Below are 25370 nucleotides of genomic sequence, written 5' to 3' on the forward strand. Positions count from 1 at the left end.
TTCAAGGGAGATTCATTTCGATACTACTACATTAGAGTCGTAGTATAAAGCCATTTCCTGGGTCGTCTTCCTCTGTCGCAATCCCGCTACGGCAAAAGGGAATGATCACTCCTCTTGCTGGTAGCGTTATTGTGGTCCACATCTCCGTCTGACATCCTCAACCCCGTATGAGACTCGCACCAGTATAGAAACAGAACAGAATAGTGCCGCTCGACGACAAAAACATGGTCGATACCAAGCGCCCAGGCTGTTCCCTTGATGTGAAGTCAGTTGGAATCAGCTTCCTCGCCAATGCCACCATCGGATTCAGAGTCGCTCAGAACCACACGACTGCGGGAAGCCTTAGATGGAGTCTTCAGAATACTTCGAGATCGCTTTTGAGGGCTGAGTTCCTCAGTCGACTGAATGTCTCCATCAAAATTGGTCTGAAAGCTGGTTGTAATAGTCTTGACTGCCTTCTTCTTGCCCTTGGACTTGTCGGCCTTGTATTTCTTGCTGAGGGAAATATAAAGATCGATCGCATGGTCCTGGCTGAGGGTCGCAATTTGAAGGATGAGACCTTCTAAGAGTCTATGTTAACCACGATCGCACCTATATATATTCACAAGAAATAGAAACTCACCAGCACGCGACGCCTCCGCAAAATCGGGAATGTCGTTCTTTGCTGCGTCAATAAAGGCTGCAGCATAGGCCTGGACGCTCCTCGATCGCGTGACCAGGGCCGTTCTTCCGGAGCTCAGAATGAACGATTCGAACATCTGATAGAAGAAATCGGTTTCCTCGAGGATTGCCTTGTAGGCCTCCTCGCTTGGATCGAAGATGTCATTGTCGAGGTCTCCCTCAGCTGCGTCGATGCTTCGAAGACTGGTGCCATCGCTACTGATGGAAGTCCGTCGAGACGAAGATGGCCCAGGCCTAAACAGAGTTAATGGTTAGACGAGACACTCAGGTTACTCAGCATGGACCTTACTCACGTTGTCGCTATAACCGCTACGGTAAAAGGGAATGATCACTCCTCTTGCGGGTAGTGCTATTGTGGTCCATATCTCCGTCCGACACACGTCTCGGATAGCTGGATGACCCGTTGGGTCAATTTGGAAACCTGGAGCGAAAGCTAATCGCGAGGGTCAGTTACCAGGCGAGTACTTAAGGCTCAGTTAGGGCTACTCACCATTTCGAGGTTGTTGAGCATCGCCTTGTCCTGGGAAGGCATGAAACGGGCATCATCAACGTAAATCCATCACTTCGTTTGCTCGATGGGGGCGCCGGGTGGGGGAATTTCGGCACCAGGGTTGATATTCTCGGGAGCCATGCTGATATGAGAGAGGTTTGATCGTGATCTTGTTGTGGTCTGGTTGTGTTTGTAAAGTTGTGAAGAATGTGTTCAAGGACGTGAAAGGACGTGAAAGGATTTTGGGTGAGAGAGAAAAGGTGAGAGGTTGAGTGTTCCGAACGGTTGGCTTTTACGCACATTCAATCAGGGCAAATGCCCTTGGTCGTGGATTTAATGCGCGTGGATTTAACGTCAGTGAATCACCGCATCGAGCATCGCCTCTGGTGTTTGCCATGTTGTCGTGTATATGTCCCCATTCATCCAGCTGGCGGAGGTTGGTTACACGAATTAGACGTCCATTAGAATGAGATACATTTGGGGTTACTATTAAACAGATTTCAGGATATAGATATGTTAAAGTACAGGTTTGGGGGGGGTGGTGAGTCTGCTCAGAGATCTACTTGGCTGGGAGGAGGAACCGCCTGTCCGGTTCTGGAGAGACACGACAATGAATCTGGGCGTGCGTTGAGCTTAATGCAAGGTTCCAAGCACTACCTACCCAAGCAATCTAGTCGACAAGCAAACACGTCAAGCGCGAGCCGCATTCTTTCTCGCGACACATCACCGAATTGCGACGACATGAACCCGCCGGCATCACGTTGGTCAAGCGCAGCAAAACACCGGTTCATGCCCGAAAATTCTTCCACCAAGCCCTCAGAAGGTGACAGCGGCCTCGCTCGAAAAGAGAATCAGGACGCCGCTCTCTTGATGGACATGTTAATGGAGGCAAATCTTGAACCGGTTCAGGTCTCACCGCTCAGCCCGAGCTCGTACCGCACCGTCCTCTCGCTCACCTTCTATGAGATCTTTAGCCTTGCACATCGGGAACCAAAGTATTATGTGGTTTGCTGAACGGACAAAGCTGGGCGACAAACACCCCGGCTGCCAGAAAATTTTCTTCTTGGGGTGGCCACAAATAGCTGGCTATCGACCTCCGTACTTTGGAGTCGATGAAAAACAATACTCCGGAGACTGACATGTTGCCCGCAAAGATCATCGCCACTGCTTCGGCAGCAAAGAGCACCCGACGTGTCCGAGGCGGCGAGAAGGACAAGGCATCCTAGATGCTGAGGGCGAACGCCTTGTGGTCGTATTTCAACGCCACTATCGACACATACATCACCTGCAAGAAGAGGATCTTCATGATTGAGGTGTCGGAAATATTTCCTGACGGTCCCATCTTTCGCGAGCTGGACAGCGGCATCGTCGTTATGAAGGTTTCTTGCTGTCCCCAATGAGGTTCAGAGAACGATGCATCTTCGAGACTACCAAGTCGAAATGCCTCGGCTCATGGCCTTGCACCCCGAGTCCGAGATGATGGAGGTCCAGAATAAGATCACCCGAGATGAAGCTCTAGCTTCAGCTGGAAACTTGTTCGAGAGGCTGTGGACTCTGAATCATGACCGGGATGTGACCGCGGTAGAACTACTACCTAGATCAACCTAGTTACAATTGTTCTTAGGTTATCACTTTGTGGCACTTTGTCTTCGTATGTGGCGGCCTGGTTGCTGTTGAAACAATTGTGTTTGGTGAGCTTCTTGGAACAAGCAGACATCGCGTCAAGTAGTGAATGTAAGTTTACACCAAATACTAGATAATTCCGTCTTCCATCAGGATATGGAGCTTGGAGTTTGGTATACGTACTGACTCTTCTCGTGGGTATTACAATGCGTGTTAGCTGGGGGAACTTCAGCGACGATGGCTCTAGTTTGCTAGCATTAAAGAAGGAAGTTTGCTTTATAGGTAGGCTCAATGGGCTTAATTCCCAACCGACTAAGCTTAGTCACTCCAAGAGATACGACTCGGATCATCCGATATGGTGTAGTGGACTATCATTCCGCGTTTTCATCCCGATAACTGCGACCGCGGCGACCGGGGTTCGATTCCCCGTATCGGAGTTTCATTTTTGCGCTTCCGAGCATCTTCAGATATTTTTTTGAGATTTATTTGCGCTCCCTACGCTTCTTGATCGTTTTGCAGTTGTCGTGGACGCATTCCCGGTTGTCTGGACGTGAGGCTCGTTTGGGTACGTGCACGGACCCATCGTTTGTGGGGGAGGGGTACGTACCTACCCGAGGTGTGGGGGTGCTTGGACGTGCAAGACACACAAGACGACTCACTCAACCACCATGAGGATGGATTGATCTGAATTTCTCAGATCACTATTTGTTATGATAGTCAAAGAGCAAGTTCAAAGGTATTACCATGTGGAAACACTGGGAACTCCGAAAAATCCCTCTGTTGCTTGGTGCACACACCTGCTGTCGTCAAGTAATTGCCATGTTGTTGAGAGCAAGGAGAGTCCAAGGGAGGGTGTCATTTCTTGAACGTCCACACAGCGCCACTGCTCAGTAAAATATTTGTAGGATCCGTCGGCCCTTCTCCATAGAGTATTTTCTGATGCTAGATAATCCGGTCACGCCCTAGTGGAGGTCGACTTCATGATACGATGCCATATTAGAATATTAGACAGGGTTTATGGTCGGATTTTCGTATTGAGAGGCTATGCGCCGGTGCTAGGTGACTTGAAATGACGTAACTATGTGGGAGCAAATAATTAAATAAAAAATCTCATTAAATGAGGCTTGAATGAGCAGTGAGGAAAGGGGAGGATATCATGCTATGGATGGGCAGACTAGGAATGTGGAATTTTTTCAGCCGAACCCCACGAGTGTGTCGATGTATACTACGCAATTCAGATGATGTCGCAACCAACGGCACCTGCTCTTTCCTCCCGGTGTCTGCTGCAGATTTCAGAGATGCCAGTGAGTTCAGAGGGGGGATCTCGTTTTATATCAAGACTGCACACCCTCAAGTCATGGACGTACCCGAAGAATCCAAAAATGCATTGATGAACCCCGCGATGGCATCCTGGGTGGTAGCGTCGTCTAGATGTAGATGTTAATATTTTGAGTATTGCTATTTGCACACCTAAATATATTCTTAATCCTACTAAAAATTAATATTCTGCCAGAGTGATTTAGGAGATCCCTTTTCTAAAGACTAATATTTAGTATTATTTTATTTTCTTTATTTTACCTGATTTAATAAGAAAGATAAATATTTAGTACTAATTTTAACTATCTTAAGTATAAGACGGATAGATATCTTACCCGAGCTGATACTTGCATGAAGAAGCTTGTACCTGTATGCGAATAGCAATATTCTCATGAGAGGATAGCAATACTCATATTTCTTCAGAGAATAATTACTTATTTCAGCTATACTTCCGTCAGTCGACAATTTGACAATGACTCGACAGAGGCAGAAATGTGTCGTGATTACCGGATTAGTTCTTGGGATGGAACCATCTCAAGTCATCGGAACCGGCGAGGTTAGACTCCGATATCGGGAATGGGGATTTCAAGGCGATTCTGACGGACGGACGAACAACCGATGCGTAAACGTTGCCGATTCATCGATCGTCGATGTCTCTTAACTCTTCTTTCTCGTGGATCGTCGGTTGTTGGGCTGGTGTTCGAACGATGTCCAGGAAAGCTTGTCCTTTTTGCGGACTCTATCTAATGTGCGACCGTCCGAGCCAGAAGGACTGCATTCCAGTCGTAGGTTGGGTCTTTTGTTCGGTACAGGTTTGACGGATCTCCACTGCAAACGATCGACCATGTTGCCCCAAAAGAAACCCGAAAAAGGGCCAAGAAAGACGATGGAAATACGATGGATCGTCTCAAGACGCCAGAAACAGCAAGTGCATACTTTGTATAGTAAGTCACGGCGATTCCAAGGGATTAACAGAATACACGTAAAGAGGCAGAAGTTTCACATACTCAGACATCTCATTTTCACCAACTGTAACTTATTAAAGCGAACACAAGAAAGGAACATCGGTCTGTAGCAAAATGAGTCCATTCCGGAAGATTGCCTCGTTCAGAGGCAGCGCAACCATTCCATCCATCGATCCATTCTTCCTTCATTCACCTTTCCTCGTCAACTAGTTCCACATGAGACGTGGCGCCTCCAGCTTGTTACCAGTCCTTCCAGCCATTCCACCAAACCTGACGGAGTCGCTATTTTCGGCAACAAACCGATCGGCCGCGGCTTGGTCGTATTTTTCTTCAGCGTGCCTTTCTTCGCACCTGAATGGAAACTTTCGATTCTGCCTCAGTAAAACGTAGGCGACTGGTGGTATCGAAGATTGGAGGGGCCCTAGCACCACAGTCGTCCCATCGGCGAGATCCCAAGAACGAACACCAACCAGTCTAAGACCCGGGTTGCCATGAACTGGCATCGACCTGGAAATCCTCGTCGTACCATCCTGACGAACGCTTCAGAGCATCGTGCGCAATGAAAAGTTGCCCGACCGTGGACGGGTCGATGACTTCTTCGTTCGCCCACCATGCATTCCCACGTTCGATAGCTTGCATCTTGGTCAATTCCGAGTCGGTGATATGTCGAGCGAGTGTTGCCACGGTGGCATACAGTGGAATCACAGTACCAGGAGGTGCAACTGCAACACAAATCTCACATCGAACACCTGGAAGCCCCTCGTCCTTTGCCACCATCTGGGCGCGCCGGGAGAACTGCTTGAATCTGGAGTGAAAGTCTCCATCCAGATGACGCTTGAGATTGCTTGCCTCGTAGTGCTTCGACCTGGTTTTGTCGTCAACAGTCTCATCTGCCTGACATGGCGGGCAAGGGGTCATCTTGGCTTGCTTTCTGCCCCAACTCGAAGTCTCGGTGCCAGCAGATAGCCAGATTTCTATCGCACAGCGTGCTACAGTCGCATAGTCCATCTGGTCCAAGACATCTCCGATGGGGACCTCGTCAGGAAGGATTTGGGCTTCCTTGTCGTGTTCGATTCTCTCCTGAAACTGGCCCTCTGCGTCCCGTTCGCTCCCACCAGTAGTTGGATCCTCCTCTACTCCAAGAGTGCCAAGGGAATTTTCCTCCATCAAGTCGGAATTGGAATTTTGGGGGCCGACAGACGCCTTGGCCTGGGATATGATGCGACGGTTGAACTCGTTGCTCATCGATTGCAGATCGCTCATTCGGATGCCTTCAACAGTTAGTTCTTGCATTAGCTTCTCCCGAAGGTCCTTCATCAGACTTTGGAAGGCAGCGCGTTGAAGAACTCGGTCTCGGTTCTGCTTAGAGGCAGAGTCTTCATTATGGGGGTACTCGTCGTCACTATTGCGCAACTGTTCAAAGAGTTCGTTAAGTATCCGTGAAAGCATCCGGTAATTATCGTCGCTGAGTTTGGTCGCAGAGAGCATGTCTCTAAAGTAATCATGCCGAGCTCGGTCCTCGCCTAGAGCGATGGAGGTCAGGTTCAAGAGTTCCGTTCGATCGCAGGCGGAGGAACCCTCTGCGATAGTTGAGTTTGGATCCTGTGCCGTCATTTCCTTTGCTTGCTCGGGTCTAACTTTCTCTAAGAGTTCCTAGGCAGTATCGCATCGGAGGCTGTGAAATGTAATCGATTTCGTAATTCCAACTTTCTCTGCGCAGAGTTGCAGGTAGTCGGTGAAGGCCTCTGATGCCATCGGTTTGTCCAGATCGACATCCAAGCCGTGCTGTGTCCCTGCGACAAATACCGGCTTATCAAGGAACTCTTTCTTGATTGTAATGAATCGATTTCGCCTCTTGAAGAGCTCATCGATTGTCTGAATTCCATCAAGAGCACCTCGTCGGATGGCAATTGTCAAGAGTCGATGGGGGGCGGACATTTGGAAGGTTTGTTTGCCAATAGGATTTGAGAGATATCTTAATCAAGTTAGAGTTATTCAAGAATTAAAGAGGCAAGTAATACCTACAGAAACTCCCCAGGGTGTGAATTCATCATATCAGTCTTGACGTTCCGAATCGTGAGTCGAACCGAGAACTTTCCTTCGACATTGGCTCTCTCGATCTCACAGTCCCTCCAGGCGATAAACGGGAGGTGATCCTTCGGGTGAACGTGCTGGGGAGGTCCTAAAGAGCCGGGGGGTAGAGCTGCTAGCCGACCGAGGACCCAGGCAAGATGATGGCACTCGGCAAGTGCAATGCACGGGGTTTGGTTCATATCGAAATCTATCATCTGAAGGATTTCCCAGATACCGACTCGGGCATCGTTTCCAGTGGTTTGTCGGTCTTGTTCCAGCTTGGTGGACGGAGAAGCCCGTCGAAAATCACGCGCAAGCTCATCGAATTTCTTGGACTCTTCGCAAAGCGCTATGAACTCAGGATCGTCGGTTTCTTCAACTCGATCCAGGAACTGCTTTAGGCCTTCTTTCTTCCGGCCGATCTTGGGCGGCGCCATCTCTCAGGTCGATCGATTGAGGTGTGAAAGACTGATATTGATTGAATTGTTGAAAGGGGTCAGTGGCTGACGGATGCGAGGAACGGACCGATGTCAAGGTGAGAGAGAAAGATTCCGCGCAGGTGTTGCCAGTTGTCAAGTCTGTAGGCTGTCGATTGATTGGGTAGGGAATAGTAAACACAGGCTGAGAGAGGTGAAAGCGTGCAAGTGTTGCCAGCTATTGAAGATGAAGCCTGGGCGCAGGCGGCTGTCGGTTTGCCACCGCCAGTAACTGGTTCAACTAGAACTCTCACCGAATCACTGCCGTGTGGAAACTTGACGTAAATTAGACGGCAACGGATCGATGCTGCGATGGATTGAAGTCACAGGAATGAAACAAACAATCAAGCAGCATCAATTCGGCATAGATTCGAGGAGAGAAAGAGTCCAATTCCAGGTTCGCATCTTGGAGCGGGTTTGTAGTGGAGATGTTTGTACTGGTGATGGGCGGTTATGCAAGAACCCCAGCACTCTCTTTGTCAAAGGGAAGCAATCTCCTTGTGAGAACGTATGGTTTGGGGCGTGCTACACTGCCAGTTTGCGTTAAACGGCATTTGTTGTCTGTGACTCATAATATTTTCCCTACCTCGCTCCGCCATGAATCACTGTTCTTCCACCATGATGCTGCATTTGGGTGACGGATTTCAGCTATTTAATCCTTCTTTCATCCCCTTCTTTCCTTCACTCTTCATCGCCTCTCACCCTAATTTCTTCACACATTATATAAACACATTGTTTATTTTATTCTTACCTTAGACCTTAGACCTCAGACCCTATCTTTCTTCCTAAAGTATAACTTATGTGGATGCTTCGGTCGTTTTTCCTGTCTCTCAGACTATGGTTACGCTGCTGCCGTCAGCACGGCAAAGGGGGGCTTTAGAGATGGCGAGAACACCCAAGGAGAGGCTGCACTGATATAGTTCCATGGTCGCTGCTCAGAGTTTGAGGTGCGGGGACGTTCCGCTAACTGTCCTAGCCTCGAAAGCGTTCCTATGGGAGTACTTTGCGGGAAGCGACTCGGATGACGACGAGAACGCCATCCACCAGGAGATGTATACAATGTGTCTGAACTTTGTCGGTCGACTCATTGCCAACGGCCACACCGAGTGCTTGCAGGGCTGCAAGTGTTACATGCGAAACCATGTGAAGTGCTTGTAGGGCGAGCATCTCCTGGCTGGGGATCGATGCCTCAACCACACTTTGCGAGAGCTTCGTGCGTGCGCCGCAGTGTGCTTCTCCCCCTCAAGACTCCTGGCTCACAGCATTTGCCATCTCGGAGTTGTTACCTGGGTGGTCCAAGACAATGCAATCAGTTACCCTCAGAGCAACGTCGTCAGCAGGTGCAGCTCCAGATGGAACACGGCCAGGAAGCTCTCAGGGAATAGACACTTGGCAGTCAATCAAGGTATTCCACACCACCCTCGCCTGTCTCAGCAATTGCTCACTTACCTAAGTTCTCTCACAAGTCCGAACCAAGAGGAGTTCCAAGTCAAGCCGGACCACGTCGCAGACATGCACACGCAAGAACTGCACTGTCACTTGAACCTCACAACGCGGAAGAACGTTGTAAATTCGCGGCCGCCAACTCGAAACGCATCAAGCCTCAATCCACTTGTCCGGGATCGAGACGACTGACATTCAAGATAACTCCATTCTGTAAGAAGCCTCAACTTCAGTTGGAGACTTGTTCGAGAAGTTAGAGGGTACACATGAAGCTGCGACGGATGAAGGAGCTCGGTTCCATTGAAGCAGTCACAGACCGTGGTAGCCTGTGTCACGGAAGAAAGTTCACGACACACTTCAACTCTCATCTCAAACCAGCTGATCACTGCAGCAAAATCTTTTGCCAAGATTGGTGCTATATTATATAGCCAGCTCGCGCCCAACCTCCAGACGGCTTGAAGGCTTGACGGCTTTCAACTCGAACGACGGAAAGCAAGCGTTCGAGTTCAACAAGCTCCATACGCACACACCGTACACAACGAACAATTAATCACCACCAAACACTCGCAGGAGATCTTCAACAATACAAATACCATTATACAATAATATACAAGATCGAAGCCTATAACGAACACGCATATCACCCTCAGCTACCAATCTTCTATGGCGAGGGTCCTCGGGGGGGCCATCTCTAATCCTAGGCAGCCTTCCTTAGCTTAGGCTCAATTGTCACCTTATTTGGTACTCATCTCATTTCTTTGTTTTTGTTTCATTTCCTTATCTTGTTAAATTTTATACTTGCCCGCTTCCAGAACGAGACCGCCAACGAAATCAACACAAAGCAGCGCGAGGTTAACAAGCTCAACCGCCATCTCTCTAGAGGGATTAATTAAGATCTCAACATTTCTTTTTAGTCTCTAAGATTGTGGCAAATAGCAAATGACACTATATCGTTCGATGTAGACTTCGTGGCAACGGCCTCATTGTGTTACCATTCCTGTGTTTTCTACGACCGCGTTGCTCGTCCGACACATCACCAACTCAAACTGAACCAAAATTTGAGCCATATACAGATAAATAATGTTCCTCATTTGTCTACTCCTTAACAACTTACATTGTTCACCATGATTTGAAGCGTTATCGAGATGCACAAGCCGGAGACCTGTGACGGACTATAATCGCCAGCCAAAAACATCATAAAATACTAGTAAAATCCGTGTTCACAAGAATCACTTACAGTACTCGTGCCTATTTCGTAATGATTTTAATACCCAGGCATATGTAGTCATGATACTCCCTACTTACAACGGCTGTCCCTTTTAGGCCATTGCCCGTGTGTCGGAATCCAGCGCGGGGCATCGGGCGGACCCCACTCCCCAACCCGCCACCTCCACCACTTCCGACACCGCGGGTCGCATTCTCCAGCCTCACCTACAACTCCAGTCGCATATCTTCCGCCATCTCCTCCGCCAACTCCGCGTTCCCTACAGCACGACCTCACTCTCTGCAGCGCCCTCTCCCAGCTGGCAGCCCCATCATGGCCCAGTCGACCGCCCACCGCCGCCTCCTCCAGGAGTACCGCGCGCTCACCAACAACCCGCCCGAGGGCATCACGGCCGGCCCCGTCTCCGAGGACGACCTCCTGCACTGGGAATGCCTCATCCAAGGCCCCGAGGGCACGCCGTTTGAGGGCGGCGTCTTCCCCGCCGAGCTCAAGTTCCCCAAGGACTACCCGCTGGCGCCGCCGTCGATGAAGTTCCTCGCCGACGTCTGGCACCCCAACGGTTCGTCGCTGCCGAGGCCGAGCGTGCGCTGGCTTCTTGCTGACTTGTTTCCAGTGTACCCCAGCGGCCTCGTCTGCATCTCCATCCTCCACCCTCCCGGCGACGACCCCAACCACTACGAGCACGCTTCCGAACGCTGGTCGCCCATCCAGTCCGTCGAGAAGATCCTCATCTCCGTCATGAGCATGCTGGCCGAGCCCAACGATGAAAGCCCCGCCAACGTCGAGGCCGCCAAGATGTGGCGCGAGCGCCGCACCGAGTACGAAAGCAGGGTCCGTGGCGGTGTCCGGAGGATGCTAGGTCTGTAGGTCGCTATGTCCGGAATACGGCCGGAACTGCTCTTATTAGGCCGGACGACAAGAGCTGGAGTAATGGCGTCCATATGTTTCTCATTTACGTAGCATAGCATGGTGTTTACTGGCGCGGCACGGCCGCCGAAATCCTTATTCAACACCTCAGACATCTTCATCACTTGACCCAAGACACGCTCTATCCCGAGACTTAAACACGCTCTACAAACTCCGCTCATGCTTCATTCATCATAGCCCATTCTCTGCCTTGAACTTGTCCCAGCTCTCATTCAGCGTGCTAAACACCAAGCCGGCAATCAACCTCACCTCGGTATTTGCGTCCTGGGGAATCTAGAGTGGGTTAGTATCGCCATCTAGAAGGGTGTCGCAATGCTTACCTTGTCAGGGTGGGTCTTTGCAATAGCTTTCATGTAGGAAATCTTGACCTTGTTGGCCATGACCAGCTCGTGCAAGCCAATCTTCTTCCACCCACTGTTCTCCCAGAGGACTTGATCCATGCTGCCCAGCAGAGCGCGGAGATTGTCTCTCTTGCCGTCACGCCATGCCGCGACCCTGGCATCAACCTTCTCTGAGAGGGCAAACTTCTCGTCGTCCTCCTTGGCAGCAGCATCGTTAGCTTCCCGCAGACGGGTGACGGCCTCGGAGCTTTTCGTGGGCGCAAGGCTAGCGGTCGCTGAAGGCCTAGGTCGCGGTTTGACGGCCGGCTTGGGCGCAGGCTTCGGCTTGGGCGCGAGGGCGTTCTGGCAGCGCTGGCGACCCTTGATCGCGTTCGCACCACCGCCGCCCTCGACGCAGAGCTGCCAGACGGTACTGGCGTCCGCCCACTTCTCCATCTGCTCCAAGGCCTCCGCTTTCCGACTCAAAGCCTTGCCATAGAGATCCTTCATATCTCGGTTCTCATCCTGTCCACTCTCGCCTCTCACCGCAACAACTTCGTCCTGTCCATTCCCTGGACCGATGAGCTTCAGAGCGGTGTCCGCATCATCCACGGCCTGCTTCGGTTCACCGGTCTTGAGGGCCGTTAGGGCACGGTTGGTGAGAAGGACAATAACCAGAGGGTGCGTTGGGGGGACTGCCGATAGCGAGGTCGTGTACGAGGAGTGGGCTGATGCATAATCGCCACGCTTGAAGTGGGCAGTACCTTGGAGTCGGTGCTGCGTCGAGGTCTGCAGAGCCACAGGGCTGATGGAAGGGATCTGTCGGGTAGGGCGCGGGGCAGGTTTCGGCGCTGGTGAGGGTCGCTTGGCTGGCTGAGCTGGCCTTTGAGCTGGTCGCTGAGGGAGAGACTGGGAGGGTTTGGGCTGCTGTGAGTTGAAGAGCAGGTCGGGCTCTGGTTCAACGACCCTCATCGCGGGTGCTGGCGCGGGGGAGGCTGCCTTCTTCCTCCGGTTGGGACTGCTGTACGCAGAGAAGTCATCGTCTGCTGCCAGCCGATCAAGTCTCGACCTGGAATCAAACGCGGCCGTTGGAGGGGCATGTTGCTGCCACCTTGGGGCAGGACTGGCCCGGCTTCCCGAGGAGTGGGCTGGCGAAGGTCCACGAGAGACAGGCTGCGATGCGGTCCTATGCTCAGGAGCAGGTCGGCTGGTCCGCCTAGGCTCTGGACGGCCGCCAGCCTCGAGCATAAGAGCTTCGTCGGTGACGTCTGCCGTGGCTCTGGTAGACCCTTGCGTCCGGCCTTGCTGTGCCTCTCGCATCCACTTGGGTTGGCTGGGGTCGCCATCCTGTTGGAACTCTGCAACTGCTTGCTGCACCTTCTTTTGGCTCGTCTTCCAGAGCGAGTTTGCAGTCTTGAACAAACTGCTACCCACCGCAGCAGCCGACTTGGTCAAGTCAGGCTCTGCCCTAGCGGGAGACCTGTCGATACCCCGGGGAGCTCGGCTTGAGTTGGTAGATGAGCTTCTTCCCTGGGGTCCCTGTGGTTGTGGTGCCTGTCCTCCCAGTGCCTTTTCCTTGGATTTCCGGTGTGCCTCGTCCAGGAGCCAGTTGACTGCAGCTTGTGCGTTGTAACCCTGACCGCTCTCTACCAGGGCCCGTTGAGCATCCTGTGCAGAGAATCCGTAGTCTACGAGCTGTGCTACAGCTATATCAAATGGGTCCTTGTTCACCCTGGGCCGTCGTTCAACTGGCTGCGGTGGCTCATCGGCCGAACTCGAGTCGTCGTCCTCCTCATATTCGATTGGCTTTCCGGGTTCCGGGCGGGATGCGGTTTCTTGCTTTCGCCGAACCTCCTCGACAGGGCGTGCCAAGTCTCCCAAGAAGTCGTCGTCGTCGTTCACCTGCTGCCTCTGCGCTGCGGGAGCCGGCTTCATCTGATTCAACCCAAAAAGATCATCATCTTCCACCCCAAACCCTCCATTGTGTCCGCTGCTCGAATTCCCCCAAGCAGAAGGGTCGCTTAGGTTTATCGATGCGGCGTTTGCGGGAGTAGATCGTTGCGACTCGGGAGGGGGGTAGTGGCTAGCGCTGTCGACCTTCGTGTCCTTATTAAAGGCGGCGAAGAGATCGTCGTCGTCGTTCCTAGCGGGCTTTGCAATAGGGGGCGGCTGAGTTGCAGGGCTCGCCGACGAGCCTCGAGATCCCAGGGTGTCCCAGAACTGGCCATTTCCAAACTGTGCTTCGGCCAGCTTCCTCTTCTCCTCCTCCTTCTTGCGCTTCTCTGCTTCCAGCTGGGCCTGTCGCTCGGCCAAACTCAGGTTCTGTTTCGCCTTGGCGGGGCCAAAGTTCATCAAGTTGCTGAAGCTGTCTTGCGATGGCTTCACGGGAGCGGGCTTGGACGTGACGGAGCCCGATCCCTGGGCTGACAGAGGCGTGTTGCGTCCAGACGCGAGTGGGGATGGTATCGGTCGCAATGAAGTGTAGGCCGAGTTCATCACAGGCTGCTTCGGTTGCATGCCTGCTGGCTTGGCGGACCAATCGAGGCCCGATAGGTCGTCCATGGTGAAGGGATTGTGGTTACAGAGAGTCGTCACTCATAACCCGGAATTCGTTGCTTGTCGCATCTTCAAGCGTATCGTGAGCTTGAGACCCCCGGATCCAGGGGCGCTGGTGTGAAGTGGGGCTTGGTATGTGGCTGTGCTGTGGCGTGACGATCACATGATTGGCCAGGCCTCACGGTTCATGAGCACCAGATTAGGAAGCTGGATAACTTCACCTCCGTAGTTGATCAAGTTCAGAGTTGACTTGCTTAATTGGGCATTTTACTTTCTGGACGGGCGTAATGGAGATTACTGTAGATAGCGACGTTGGGTATGGAGGGGGAAATCTGTTAAGTACCGGTTGGTTGGAGCTGAAGGTGGTGAATCTATTGACTCGGTCCTTCACTTGATCATATTTTCTGCATGTTACAACCAAAGTCACATCTATTCTTTTCAGTGAATTTCAATTTCAACTAGAAAGGACTCTATAGATTTCCACAAGTTCATTTTCTTGGGATACTGCAAGGCTTGTCGTCAATGAGGTCCTGTCGTGACCTCATTACCCTACACCTTTCCACACACTACTATGCTCTGCTTTGACTTACACAACACAACTTCCCCTGATGCCCGTCACAGGCTCCGGTCAAGACCAGGTTACCTACTCATAAGATGTCTTCCCTTCGGGTCAATTAACACAGAGTCAAGCTTTGTGCTCTTCAAGCTCTTAAAACTCTCGGGCGCCGAGTCAGGGGTTGGCTGAATTAGGGATCTGGACCGAACCCAGACTCGTCCTTCTTTCTACGTAGCCAACCAATCGTTGGCCCCTAGAGCATGAGATATATTTGACACACGACATGATACGAATAACACCGCATTCTGTCACAGCATTTACGAGCTATACTACATGGTGGGATTTTGGGTGCGGACCTGAATACGTTTTCATTCCGGCGCCGTACTTGTTTGCTGCGCGCAAACAGCAAGCTGGGGGAAAGCCAACCAAGCCACGTCAAAGGAACACTAGTGTAGGATCGAACCACAGAATCTTGAAAGTCAGGAATGAGCTTGTGGCCGCAATGCGATACGAAAATAGTAGAAAAAGCGTCGTAGGATCCACAGTGTTCAAGCCTACATGAAAGAATGCTATATTTGGTGGCAGTCATGGGACTCACAGTATTGATCCACAATGGCTGTCAGACATTGCGGCGTGGTCTTACAGCATTGTGCATTGCCGGCAGCTTTAGCCGCGAAAGTCGCTGAGTCCGATAAATGCCAACGTGGGCTAGAGCACGGAGCAGCCGCAGCTGGATCAATTTCCCCAGACGCCCAGGCGAGTGGGGGACTTGTCCGGAGAAATTGAGAACAGAAGATGAGATGAGGTTGAAGGATTCAATTGCTTGGCCGCAGGATTTATGGAAGCTCGCCTCTGACAGGCCTTGATGAGGGTTTTCAGAGCCAACAAAAGTCAAATATAGTACTCATGTACGCTGTGTTAGTTTGGTGGAGGAATGACCTGCGGACTCTCATACCCTCCTCCCTTGGCGCAGCGTAGAAGGGTGTCATTCCGAGGTACGTACAGAACGGAGGCCGAAGCACATGTCCTTCCATCCAAAGTGCCTGCAGACGCCATCCACGCCACTTCCTTCACTGACGTAGAGTGGATCTCGGGAGTGAGTGACTGAAGCCCCGTGATTCGCTCCCTCTCTCATTTGAAACTCGTTTCAGGCCCTTGACAGCACTTAACAGGGTCGACATTGGGGCTGGTGACGATCCCCAGCTCCCGAAGATTGGGATAAACAGCCGGGATGGAGAATGGATGAACCAAAGCAGCAAAAGAGGAAGTGTCAGGCGGTCGCAGATTCTGCTCGTTTGATCATTACTTGTTCCATCATTGGTCGCGTGCGACGCGAGGGAGAGTCTGAGGACCCTTTGGATGCTAGCCCAGCCCGTCGTCTCAGGCTCTCAGCGCACCAAACATGCGACAGCGTCATAAAGTGTCACTAGCCGCCCTGGCATTAGCACGACCCTTGGGCTGCCGGATTGCCAGACCCCTGGATTCTATTCGCACGAATATCAAATTGCGGGAGAAGGATGCACGGCCACCTGGCCAAACAAGTTGCCTACCCGACCTCTAGAGTTTGCAGTGATTGAGCGGTCTGTCTGCTGTGCGAAGGGGCGCGCTTGGCAATCTATAGCTGCCGTGTTAGTTGTGCCTTGGTGATTTCCGCCCCTCCCAATCAAACAGCTCGCTACCACGATAGTCACTCGCGTGGAGCAGCACCACGTCTGAAGCATTTCTGTTCATGCAAGCAAGAAATCCAATGAATAGCCGCTATTTCGGGCTGCTCAGGCTCCTGCCAGTCCCAGCAAGCTGGTCTGTCACTGCGACCACGGTCGGAGATTCCAGGGCGACGAGCCGCGTCGCCTGATGGCTGCGGGTGCTGCGCTACAACGCCTGGGCCGTTCGACTCGCGGAGTCCACACACGCCCCTGCAATGGCATTCCTGCCCCTGCGCAGACGCCATCCCCAGGTATTCGCGAGGCGCACCAGGAGAGATCTGGGCGTCGGATCATCGTCTCCAGCAGAGGGCGGCCTGGCTCGAGTTGCTGGTACCTGCATGGCGCGCGTGGCCCAACGCAGGGAGCAATGTATCTGCGACCGCGCAAGTATACTGCGTAGTATCTACAGTATGCCCGCTCGGCTGCTGCTCTGTATCACGCTGCTCGCCGCCGTCCAGGACCCCGAAACCTCCAACATGCCCCCCTGTCGGATTGTCGCTTGACCCTTGTAACTGATCCAATCTTGCTTGCGACGCCTTCCGGGGCAGAATGGCCCCTGGGTGCGCCGTGCTCTGCCATGACCCTTGCCCCCAGATCCATCGGGCGATGCGGGTTCCGCCTCTTTCTCTCTTCGCTCAGTCCACTCTCTCTTCCTAGTTTGTTTCGCCGTACCGACTGTCCTTCCCTTCATTGGCTTTAACGCTCGCTATCCCTTCATTCGTCTTTCTTCCGCGAGTTCTTTTCTCTTTTCAGTAGCCGAGCTAACTCCAAGTCTTGGAATCCGTCCATTCGTTTCATTGCCCACTTGCACCTCCGCGCTCCCTTTCCTTCGCCTACATCGCCCTCGACCACATACATTCCTTACCTGCGAGGTCGACCACTCTCATTTCTTGACAACTTCGACAGACAATCGCTTACTACCCGAGCCGGGAGCCGGTGTTCCATTCTTTCTTTACTCATTCTGATTCAACCGCGAAGCCTCCCATTGTTTCCTGAGTCCTGTCTCGTTTGGTCCCTGGAAAAGGAAGAAGCGAGACCATCGCCGACAAACGCCGCACGATTTGGGCCCAAGAAGACCGCCTTCGTACCACGGATTTACCTCGTCTGAATTCAACTGCTGTCGGCTTGACCGAATTATAGCGCATACGTTCTTGCGTTGAGTGTTGCGACACCGATCACGGACACTCCTTAAGACGCATCCACCTTCACTTCCAGACCAAGGACTACGGCCTGGAACCATCCATTGGAACTCTCTCTACTTACTGCCTTGGATCCGAAAGACCGATACGAATTATTGGAATCCATTCTCTTGAGGCGACGAGCGTTTGGTACTGAGACAGACCGACAAATTCACCAAAAGCACGACCTCGGGAATCGCCACCGAACCATTGACAAGGCATTCTTCGCTACCTATCGCACCGATCAGCGCCTTACCAGCCATTCTGCACAGGCTCGTGACGCGTATCTAGCTCGTGGCAGTGCCGTGACGTCGGGACTCAACCACCCTTTGGAATCCTGAGTCTCAGAGCCTCAGTGGGGCTTGAAAGGGTTGCACGACCACCTCTCCAGCGAGCAATAAAGAGATCCGGTACTTTGCCAAGTTCGGTCCCTGTTTTTTCGATTTCGATTTCACTTTCTATCAGTTTTTGGAAGAGCTCTCTGTGGATCAGGGAGAAGCATCAAGGGGGAAACAAGGGCAACGCGCAATATTGGAGTTGATTCAATCTCCACGGACCCCGCAACAGGCAGAGTCGTTTTGGTGAGTCCGCCTCCACTTACACATCCCTCAACACCATAATTTTTCCCTCATGCACAGTTGGCGACCGACGAGTAAACGGATGTGAACAACGTGGGATGCAGGAGAGAGTGTAACTTGGGGCTATACGCAAGCAAGCCTCTGCCCCTGCGCCGTTCGTGGTCCCCTTCTCAGCCGGTTGCCAAGTCTAAGTGCTCCTTCCACTCGTTGCGAATAACCTCACTCGCGACTGCACAGTTTCAACCCCTCTTATACGACTATAACGTCCATCTTGTGCCCTCTAATCGCCACTTTGCTGCCACTGGTCTCCCAACTTCAACACTAACAAATCGTTAGACAGCCTCGTTGCGTCCCTTCTCTCATACGCACTCTTCTCACTCCCAACCCCTCAAGTTTGGATACACATAACCAACTATGCTCAAATCATTCGTCGCTGTCTCTGCGGGCCTCATCGGCGGCGCCCATGCCTTTTGGCGCATGGAGTGTCCTGGCCGCGTTGGCGTCGCACGAATCGATCCCATCGTCAACCCTGGCGAGATTTCCATGCACGCTCACTCGATCCACGGATCATCAGGTAAGCCCAAGACTTTAAATCCGTTTTTGAAGCGGTACCCAGCGGCGTGCGAATGTTCTGGCTCTTGGTGCTGGGACTGATCACTCTGGATGCGCTTGAATATCGTACGGAGCTGACACCTCATAGCATTCGCCGAAACTGTCACCACTGAAAGCCTTCAGAATGGCGACTGCACCTCGTGCCGAGTCACCGAGGACAAGTCTGCCTACTGGCACCCTTCGCTCTACTTTCAGGACAGCGACACAGGAGAGTTTGAACTTGTCAAACAGGTTGGCGGCATGCTGGCGTAAGTCTCCTCTTTTGCTACTTCTGCGTGTTCCCGTTCAATGTGAACCGAACCCCTTAAACTCATCGATCCACCAAATGTCGATAATATCAAGGTCAATTACATCAAAGCTAACACATCCCAAGTTACTACCTTCTCTATGGCGACAACATCACCGCTTTCCCTGCTAACTTCAGGATGCTGTCGGGAACGAATGACAGACGAACGTACACAGCCGGAGATCCAAGCCAACCTGACCCGGAGAAATCCCTCTGGGAATCGCTTGGCCAAACCGACCAAGACACCCTGGCCCAACGTGCGCTTGGATTCAATTGCCTGAACTACGCCAAAGACCCAGAGGGCACTCTTTATCGCCATTATCTGCCCGACAAGGCTTATCTCGACGCCAACTGCGCGGATGGCATTCGATTCGAGATCATGTTCCCCTCCTGCTGGAAAGGAGGTGACGAGACGGACAGTGATGATCACAAGAGTCACGTCGCCTTCCCTGACTTGGTCATGACGGGAACTTGCCCCGACGACTATCCCGTTCGCATTCCTAGTCTCATGTACGAGGTCATTTGGGACACTGCCTCTTATACCGACCGTAACGGCCAATTCGTCATCGCTAACGGCGATACAACCGGTAAGTTTAGCATTCACTCTTTTTCGGAATTGATACTGACTCGTAGAAGGATACGGATACCACGCTGACTTCATCATGGGATGGGATTCCGATTTCCTCCAGACTGCCGTCGACACTTGCACCAATGCGTCAGGAAGGATTGAGGACTGCCCTGTCTTTAACGTTGTTGATGAAAGCGAGGCCGAGACGTGCGAAATGACCTTGCCCGACGCATTGGCCAAGGAAGATGTTGAAGGACCCATGAGTGAGCTGCCTGGCGGTGTCCAAATCACGTATGAAGATGGAGCTGGTGAGAGTGCAAGTGCGAGTGTGACGGCGCCGACATCAACTGGCTCTATCCCGACCTTGACTTATGCTCCAGGCGAAACACCAAGCAATTCTGCATCGCCTCTTCCTGGTCAGGCTTTCAAGGAGGTTTCCATGGCTGCCGCTGCCGCTGCCGTCACCACCACCACCACCATCATCACTTCTTCTGCTCTGCCTTCCTCCTCATCTTACGATGCTGTTGTTGGCGTTGAGGCAATTCCCACCACGGCAATTCCCACCACAGCAGCGCCTGTCGCAACTACTAGCGAGACTGCTAGCTTCTACAGCACGCAATTTGTCACCAATGGAAACGTCGTCAGCAAGATTCTCTGGGAAGAGGAGGTCGTCTACGTGACGGAGCTGGAGGAGGAGACAGTCGTTGTCACCGTTACTTCGACGGCTGTAGTCGGAGCTCCTACTGCTGCTGCTAGAAGACGGCGTTGGGGTGCTCACATGCACGGTCATGGGCACCGCCATCGTTAAACGCGGCAAAGACAGTAAAACAAAAAACATAAAAATAGCATATACATACGGTTGATTGGTGCTATTTTCGTAGTCTGGACAGGCGCCAGACACGCAAGAGCATCATTTGAAGGGCATTTGCTGCCGCTGGTTTCTTCTTCATATGCGGTGATGAGCACCTTGGCTAGTCTTTGGCATATGTGGACTTAAAGTAGCTGCGCATGTACAGATACCGGAATGATGAATGATAAAAAAAAAACAAAAAAGGGCAACCTGGTGTTGCACATCCCTTTCTCCCTTTGTGATGGAGCACGTGCTTGAGATGTGACATGGACGCCAAATCTTGGCTAAATCGACGCTGAACGCGATTATCCTGCCCTTCTGCTTCATTGTTTTGACCACAAGTCACACGGCATGCGAAAATGATGATATGACCCACGAAGTTCCTTTATTTAATGGAGGCTCATCTTGATTTGACTTGCTGTCGTGCTGCTCTTTGGCGGGAGCTGGAATGGGTTGTGCCTGACAACGCATTCCACCTGATATTGCAGTGAAACTATCGAAATACTCTCAACACTGTTTAGGTGTCAGGTCACGAGTAACTACAGGAACAAAGTGGACAGAATCCCCCGAATCTGTTCCAATGTCTGATTTCATCCTCCCCTCAATCCCCCTAGCCGTTGTACCTGTCGACTTCTATGAGCACGCACTGAGTTGGCTGAGCGCTGATACACTGACGACCTCTTGAACGGTCTGCAGCGGATGATATTATGAGCCTCTTCTTACACTTTCGTAGGGGGACAGAGCCTACGGGGCATACCTTGGGTCTGGGATGGCTGCTTGCCTTCTCTCTGGGCGGTGCTGTGTTGCTCTTCACCTGCATCGGCTTGCTGCTCGCATGGCGCATCAAGTCTCGTCCGGAGAATAACACGACGACGACAACGACGATATACGAGGTTTCCGATGGCCCCAACCCAGGAAAGAAACTGGGATTCACCAAGCGGCTCACCAGGCGCAAGTACGTCATGGCGCAATCGACGAGTCGCCTCTCCCTCACGCTGCCGCCGATCATCCCCCCGCTGCCGTCGTATCAGAACTTTGTTGGAAACAGGAAGCGGTCGCGCAGCTGGGTGGAGGAGGACAAGTTCCATGGGCCCAAGGTTAGCAAGAGCTTGCGCAATAGCTGGTTCAAGCGGGATAGCTGGCTGGGCAAGGCGCCTACTCTTCCGAGTCTGATGCTGGATGATGCTGAGAAAGGCGACTTCGATGATATCCTGGACATCCACGGACAGAAGCGGGAGACCAACTCTCAGCGGCAACAGCAACAAGGGCAGGGCCAAGAACATGGACAGGACCAGCGACGCGGGCAGAGCCAGCAACAGCCGCAGCACCAACAACGGCCCCAGCAGTACCAGCAGTACCAACAGCACCAGCACCAGCCTCAGCCGCCACTGGAGACCAGCCAAACTGCCCCCGAGTTCTATCTCGAGGACCTGGTTGACGACCTGGTTAATCATTCACCAAGCAGGATCCAACTTCCCGTGCTGCCTCCTATGAGAGCATCCATAGCAGACACAGGCCTCCGTGATATTCTACGATCTACGGAAATGCGCCTCAAGGATGGCAAATCACCTGTCAAGACTCCCAACGCATCGCCCACCAAGGGATCGCCTTCCAAGACTCCCCACAGCCAAAAGACGGTCTCCTCCCAGGGATCAATCGGCACGATTGGAACTACCGGAACCGTTCGCATCACCCGCGTGTCTCTCAGCCCTAGCAAGAGGGCAACAATCCAATCCATTCCCTCGAACGCGCACACGCACAGCCGAAACGCCTCCATCAGCTCCATTGGGAGTGCAGCCCATAGCTTGATTGCCGAGGCGACGCATGAACTCGTGCTTCCCGGAGGCCTATCAAGTCCCAGCCGCCTCAGGGGTCAGCAGTGGGAGGCTCAGGGCGAGAAGATCGATCTTGACGTGGAGCCACGGGGCCGTCCAAGGTCCAAGTCATTAGAGAGCGACCAGTCGAGCTCTCTGTCAACCGTGTACAGCGTCGGGGAACACGAGGAGAAGTTGGCCGAGCAGCACAGCCCGCAAAAGAGAGCTTCCTACACTACCCACGACCCTTTCGTTGAAGGCTTCATGTCTGGTGCCACCCGGTTGGCCCCGAAGCCGACGCTGTTCGGCCCTCGATCGTTGAAGAAACATGGTCAAAATATGAGCATGTCATTCACCCCCAACCAAGCCCCCAGACCGGTCCAGTCTCAGCTTCGACAGACCCCGGTGAGCACACAGGCTGTTGGCGGCTCGCCGCTAGTCTCTATCGTGCTTGACCCGCCGACCGAGACTGATCCCCGCGAGTCGGAGTACTTCAAGTCCATCGGCAACAACGCACTTGCGTTGGATTTTCCACTTAGCCCCTCGATCACGAGCATAGTAACCCCGTCTGTGACCACCATGGAAGATTCAGATGACGGCGACACCATCGGGCACACATCTAATAGGAGCGAAAGCCCCAAGCCAGCGCTGCAATTGTCTCTGCCAACCGGAGACAGCAGTGTGACACTTGATGATGCAATCAGCCCGTCCACTATTACCTCGTCACCCTTCGATGAGCAAGACATGATGGCTCTACTGTTGTCGAACCCGGCACCTCGCAGAGTTCTGCCCGAGCCACCAAGGCATATCAGCCATATTGATGAGTCAATTATGCCAACACCCCTCTCCCCACGACCTAGACGTGACTTCTCTGAACAGTTGAGGAAGATGTCCGTTGTTTCGAACGTGAGCTCCCTGTATGACGAGGAAATTATGCCCGACGACCCTTCGGCTGTATCGACGGGATCGCCCAGCCATCGCTCGACGCTCCGATTGACGAAGTCGCCTTCTCTACCTCCCCCGCCACGTTCAGACTCCGTAGTCAACGTGGGATCTGTGGGAAACTCTGTCGCCGAGCTTCGGAGGATGAACAGCATGGTCAGCTCGTACAGCGTGGCGTCAGGAACCTCGTCCGTCTACGGCGACCCCGAGTCCCCGACCCTGCCTGCCCTTCGAGGCGGCGGCTTCTCGCCCTCGCGGTCCAAATCTGGGACGGACAGCATGGGGCGCCAGAACTATTTGAGCCTCGGCTCCGCTGCCAAGACCGACGGAGGTGCTGGACGTCCACTATCCGGTCCAAGTCCACTGTCAGGTCCACGTCCCATGTCTAGTCCACGTCCTTCGTCGCTGCCACGCCCGGTTCCAAAGAGTCGTGGCAGCCGCGGAAATCCGGGAGGAGTGGAGATCCGCGAGGACGACTTCGGAGAGGGAAAGGAGAACCACGGCTTGGACTTCAAGATGCCACGCATCGACGTTTCCATCCCTAATGGGGCACTTCGAGAGGCCCGTCGTAGCAGCAACCAGGGCCGCGAGTCGCTCCTTATGAGCATGTCGAAGCTGGGTACCGTCGTGGAGCACCAGCACGACATGGCAAGAAGCAGCGTCGATAGTTCTGGGATATACGACGAGGAAGGATTTTTAAAGGAATCGCCCGAGAGACTCGATAGGGACAGTAAGGGGCTGTGTCTGCGCATGTGAAGATGATAATGCATGGCCTTTTCGGTGATTTGTGTATTTTCTTTGTCACTTTCTCACCCTCTTTTCGGACGACTCATGTAATTTCTTCTATTCCTTCTCAAACTCACACTCATTATTGTTCATAGGTTTGTATTTTCTCTGTAACTTAGATAAGCTTGGAAGGGCTCGTGAGAACTGACTGATGTGTTTTGGAGCCCCAAAGGATATATACTCGTCAGATTTAATCTTAATATTAGGCATTTAATAGCTTCTGACGACTGTTTTGAATTGGCCCCGATCGGCCTGGTCGTGTCTTTGCTGCGCATCAGCTGTGCCATCCCTTTTGTACCGAAACGCCGATGCTCCTGCAGCTTGATCCTGGTTTTGGTCCGTATCGGATTAATCAACCCGTGTTCGCTTGTTCTCCGGGTCCTCGCTTGCTCCGTCCTCCTTGGCACCATCGCTTTCGACTTCGTCGCGGGCCCGCACTCTGCCAGCACCTTCACCTAGCTCTTCTTCCCCTTCCCCTCCTTGGCCGATCCAGTTGCCATCTTCATCAAAGTATTCGTGGACATTGTCTGCTGTGATCCAACCTCCACTCCCTGGCATGGGTGGAGGCATTCCACCAGTGCTGGAGCCGCGCATAACACCGGTGAAGCCCTCGATAGCCTCGTGCTCAGCGCTGCCCTCGAAGACAATCCGATCGTAGTCATCTTCTTCGTCGTCTTCGCCATTGTTGGGATCGGGGTTCAGGTCAGAGCAGTTAGCCATTGCTTCGTAGAGCTGCTTTGCCGGGCTAGGGTCGGAATCGGCGCTGGGGGGGATGACTGTAAGCTCCACGGTGTTGAAGTCGTCGTCGTCCGAACCACCCTCGGAGAACTCGAGTTGCATCCACACGGCCTGAGTCTGGTTTCCTTGCGCCTGAGTGCCGACTTGTTTCACAGCGTGGATGGAGATCGAGGGGTATGGGATCGAGACGCCGGCCTCAACCTGTGGGCCGAAGATGGTAAAGTTTCTACGAGGAGTTAACACACCGCAAATAATAAATAACAAAGACCATGAGCTTACTCAGAGTTAACAAAGATGTCCACCTTCTGCTCGACCAACTCCTCGGCGTCACCATTAATGCTATCGCCCTCAGGAGCAGTCGGTTTCTGGCTGGAATCGGCAGGGAATACGGCCAGCTTGCCGCATTGCGACTTGGGGATCCAGGCTTTTGCGCCTGCGACGTGGTAATGCAGGACGGGCTTTCCGCCGACAAAGGTCTCCGGGGTCTGGGACTGATAATCCGACAAGGTGGTGAAGTCCGCAACAGCGGGAGGCGTCCGGATTGTGGTTGGCAACATTGTCAGTTGGTTTTCGAGACGAAGGTGGACGTTGTTGATGTCTTGGAGGGGTCGCCCAGGCAGCTGGAGAGAAATTGAGCGTTGCGACGTGGGGCTGGGAGCT

The 25370-nt window shown here is 52.8% G+C and overlaps 7 protein-coding genes and 1 non-coding gene across 8 annotated transcripts; 4 read left to right on the top strand and 4 right to left on the bottom strand.

Annotated features, from left to right (window-relative positions):
• Window positions 1-70: 70 nt before the first annotated feature.
• On the bottom strand, window positions 71-1213 carry BGZ61DRAFT_565983 (uncharacterized protein; the record flags this gene model as incomplete). Its single annotated transcript, XM_046255914.1, has 4 exons — window positions 71-562; window positions 623-915; window positions 1062-1114; window positions 1172-1213. 4 exons carry the CDS (start codon window positions 1211-1213, stop codon window positions 267-269), a joined length of 684 nt encoding a protein of 227 aa, XP_046108606.1. The 3' UTR covers window positions 71-266.
• Window positions 1214-3143: 1930 nt separating this feature from the next.
• Window positions 3144-3231, top strand: BGZ61DRAFT_t65. Its single transcript has one exon. It is a non-coding gene; the product is annotated as a tRNA-Glu (tRNA).
• Window positions 3232-5137: 1906 nt separating this feature from the next.
• On the bottom strand, window positions 5138-7586 carry BGZ61DRAFT_565985 (uncharacterized protein; the record flags this gene model as incomplete). The annotated part of the gene is made up of 3 exons (XM_046255915.1): window positions 5138-6729; window positions 6784-7051; window positions 7102-7586. 3 exons carry the CDS (start codon window positions 7584-7586, stop codon window positions 5551-5553), a joined length of 1932 nt encoding a protein of 643 aa, XP_046108607.1. The 3' UTR covers window positions 5138-5550.
• A 3019-nt stretch (window positions 7587-10605) lies between these two features.
• On the top strand, window positions 10606-11160 carry BGZ61DRAFT_491362 (ubiquitin-conjugating enzyme/RWD-like protein; the record flags this gene model as incomplete). Its single annotated transcript, XM_046250419.1, has 2 exons — window positions 10606-10852; window positions 10907-11160. The coding sequence occupies 2 exons, from the start codon at window positions 10606-10608 to the stop codon at window positions 11158-11160; spliced, it is 501 nt and encodes a 166-aa protein (XP_046108608.1).
• Window positions 11161-11391: 231 nt separating this feature from the next.
• On the bottom strand, window positions 11392-14102 carry BGZ61DRAFT_491363 (uncharacterized protein; the record flags this gene model as incomplete). The annotated part of the gene is made up of 2 exons (XM_046250420.1): window positions 11392-11493; window positions 11541-14102. The coding sequence occupies 2 exons, from the start codon at window positions 14100-14102 to the stop codon at window positions 11392-11394; spliced, it is 2664 nt and encodes an 887-aa protein (XP_046108609.1).
• A 4426-nt stretch (window positions 14103-18528) lies between these two features.
• Window positions 18529-20388, top strand: BGZ61DRAFT_474462 (uncharacterized protein; the record flags this gene model as incomplete). The annotated part of the gene is made up of 4 exons (XM_046248580.1): window positions 18529-18688; window positions 18815-18974; window positions 19100-19599; window positions 19649-20388. The coding sequence occupies 4 exons, from the start codon at window positions 18529-18531 to the stop codon at window positions 20386-20388; spliced, it is 1560 nt and encodes a 519-aa protein (XP_046108610.1).
• Window positions 20389-21137: 749 nt separating this feature from the next.
• Window positions 21138-23942, top strand: BGZ61DRAFT_344089 (uncharacterized protein; the record flags this gene model as incomplete). Its single annotated transcript, XM_046239662.1, has 2 exons — window positions 21138-21775; window positions 21896-23942. 2 exons carry the CDS (start codon window positions 21138-21140, stop codon window positions 23940-23942), a joined length of 2685 nt encoding a protein of 894 aa, XP_046108611.1.
• Window positions 23943-24320: 378 nt separating this feature from the next.
• Window positions 24321-25267, bottom strand: BGZ61DRAFT_343891 (regulator of volume decrease after cellular swelling-domain-containing protein; the record flags this gene model as incomplete). The annotated part of the gene is made up of 2 exons (XM_046239642.1): window positions 24321-24936; window positions 24990-25267. 2 exons carry the CDS (start codon window positions 25265-25267, stop codon window positions 24321-24323), a joined length of 894 nt encoding a protein of 297 aa, XP_046108612.1.
• Window positions 25268-25370: the final 103 nt, after the last annotated feature.

Source organism: Ilyonectria robusta, assembly GCF_021365365.1.
Source record: "Ilyonectria robusta strain PMI_751 chromosome Unknown BGZ61scaffold_4, whole genome shotgun sequence".
In the NCBI taxonomy this organism is placed as follows: domain Eukaryota; kingdom Fungi; phylum Ascomycota; class Sordariomycetes; order Hypocreales; family Nectriaceae; genus Ilyonectria; species Ilyonectria robusta.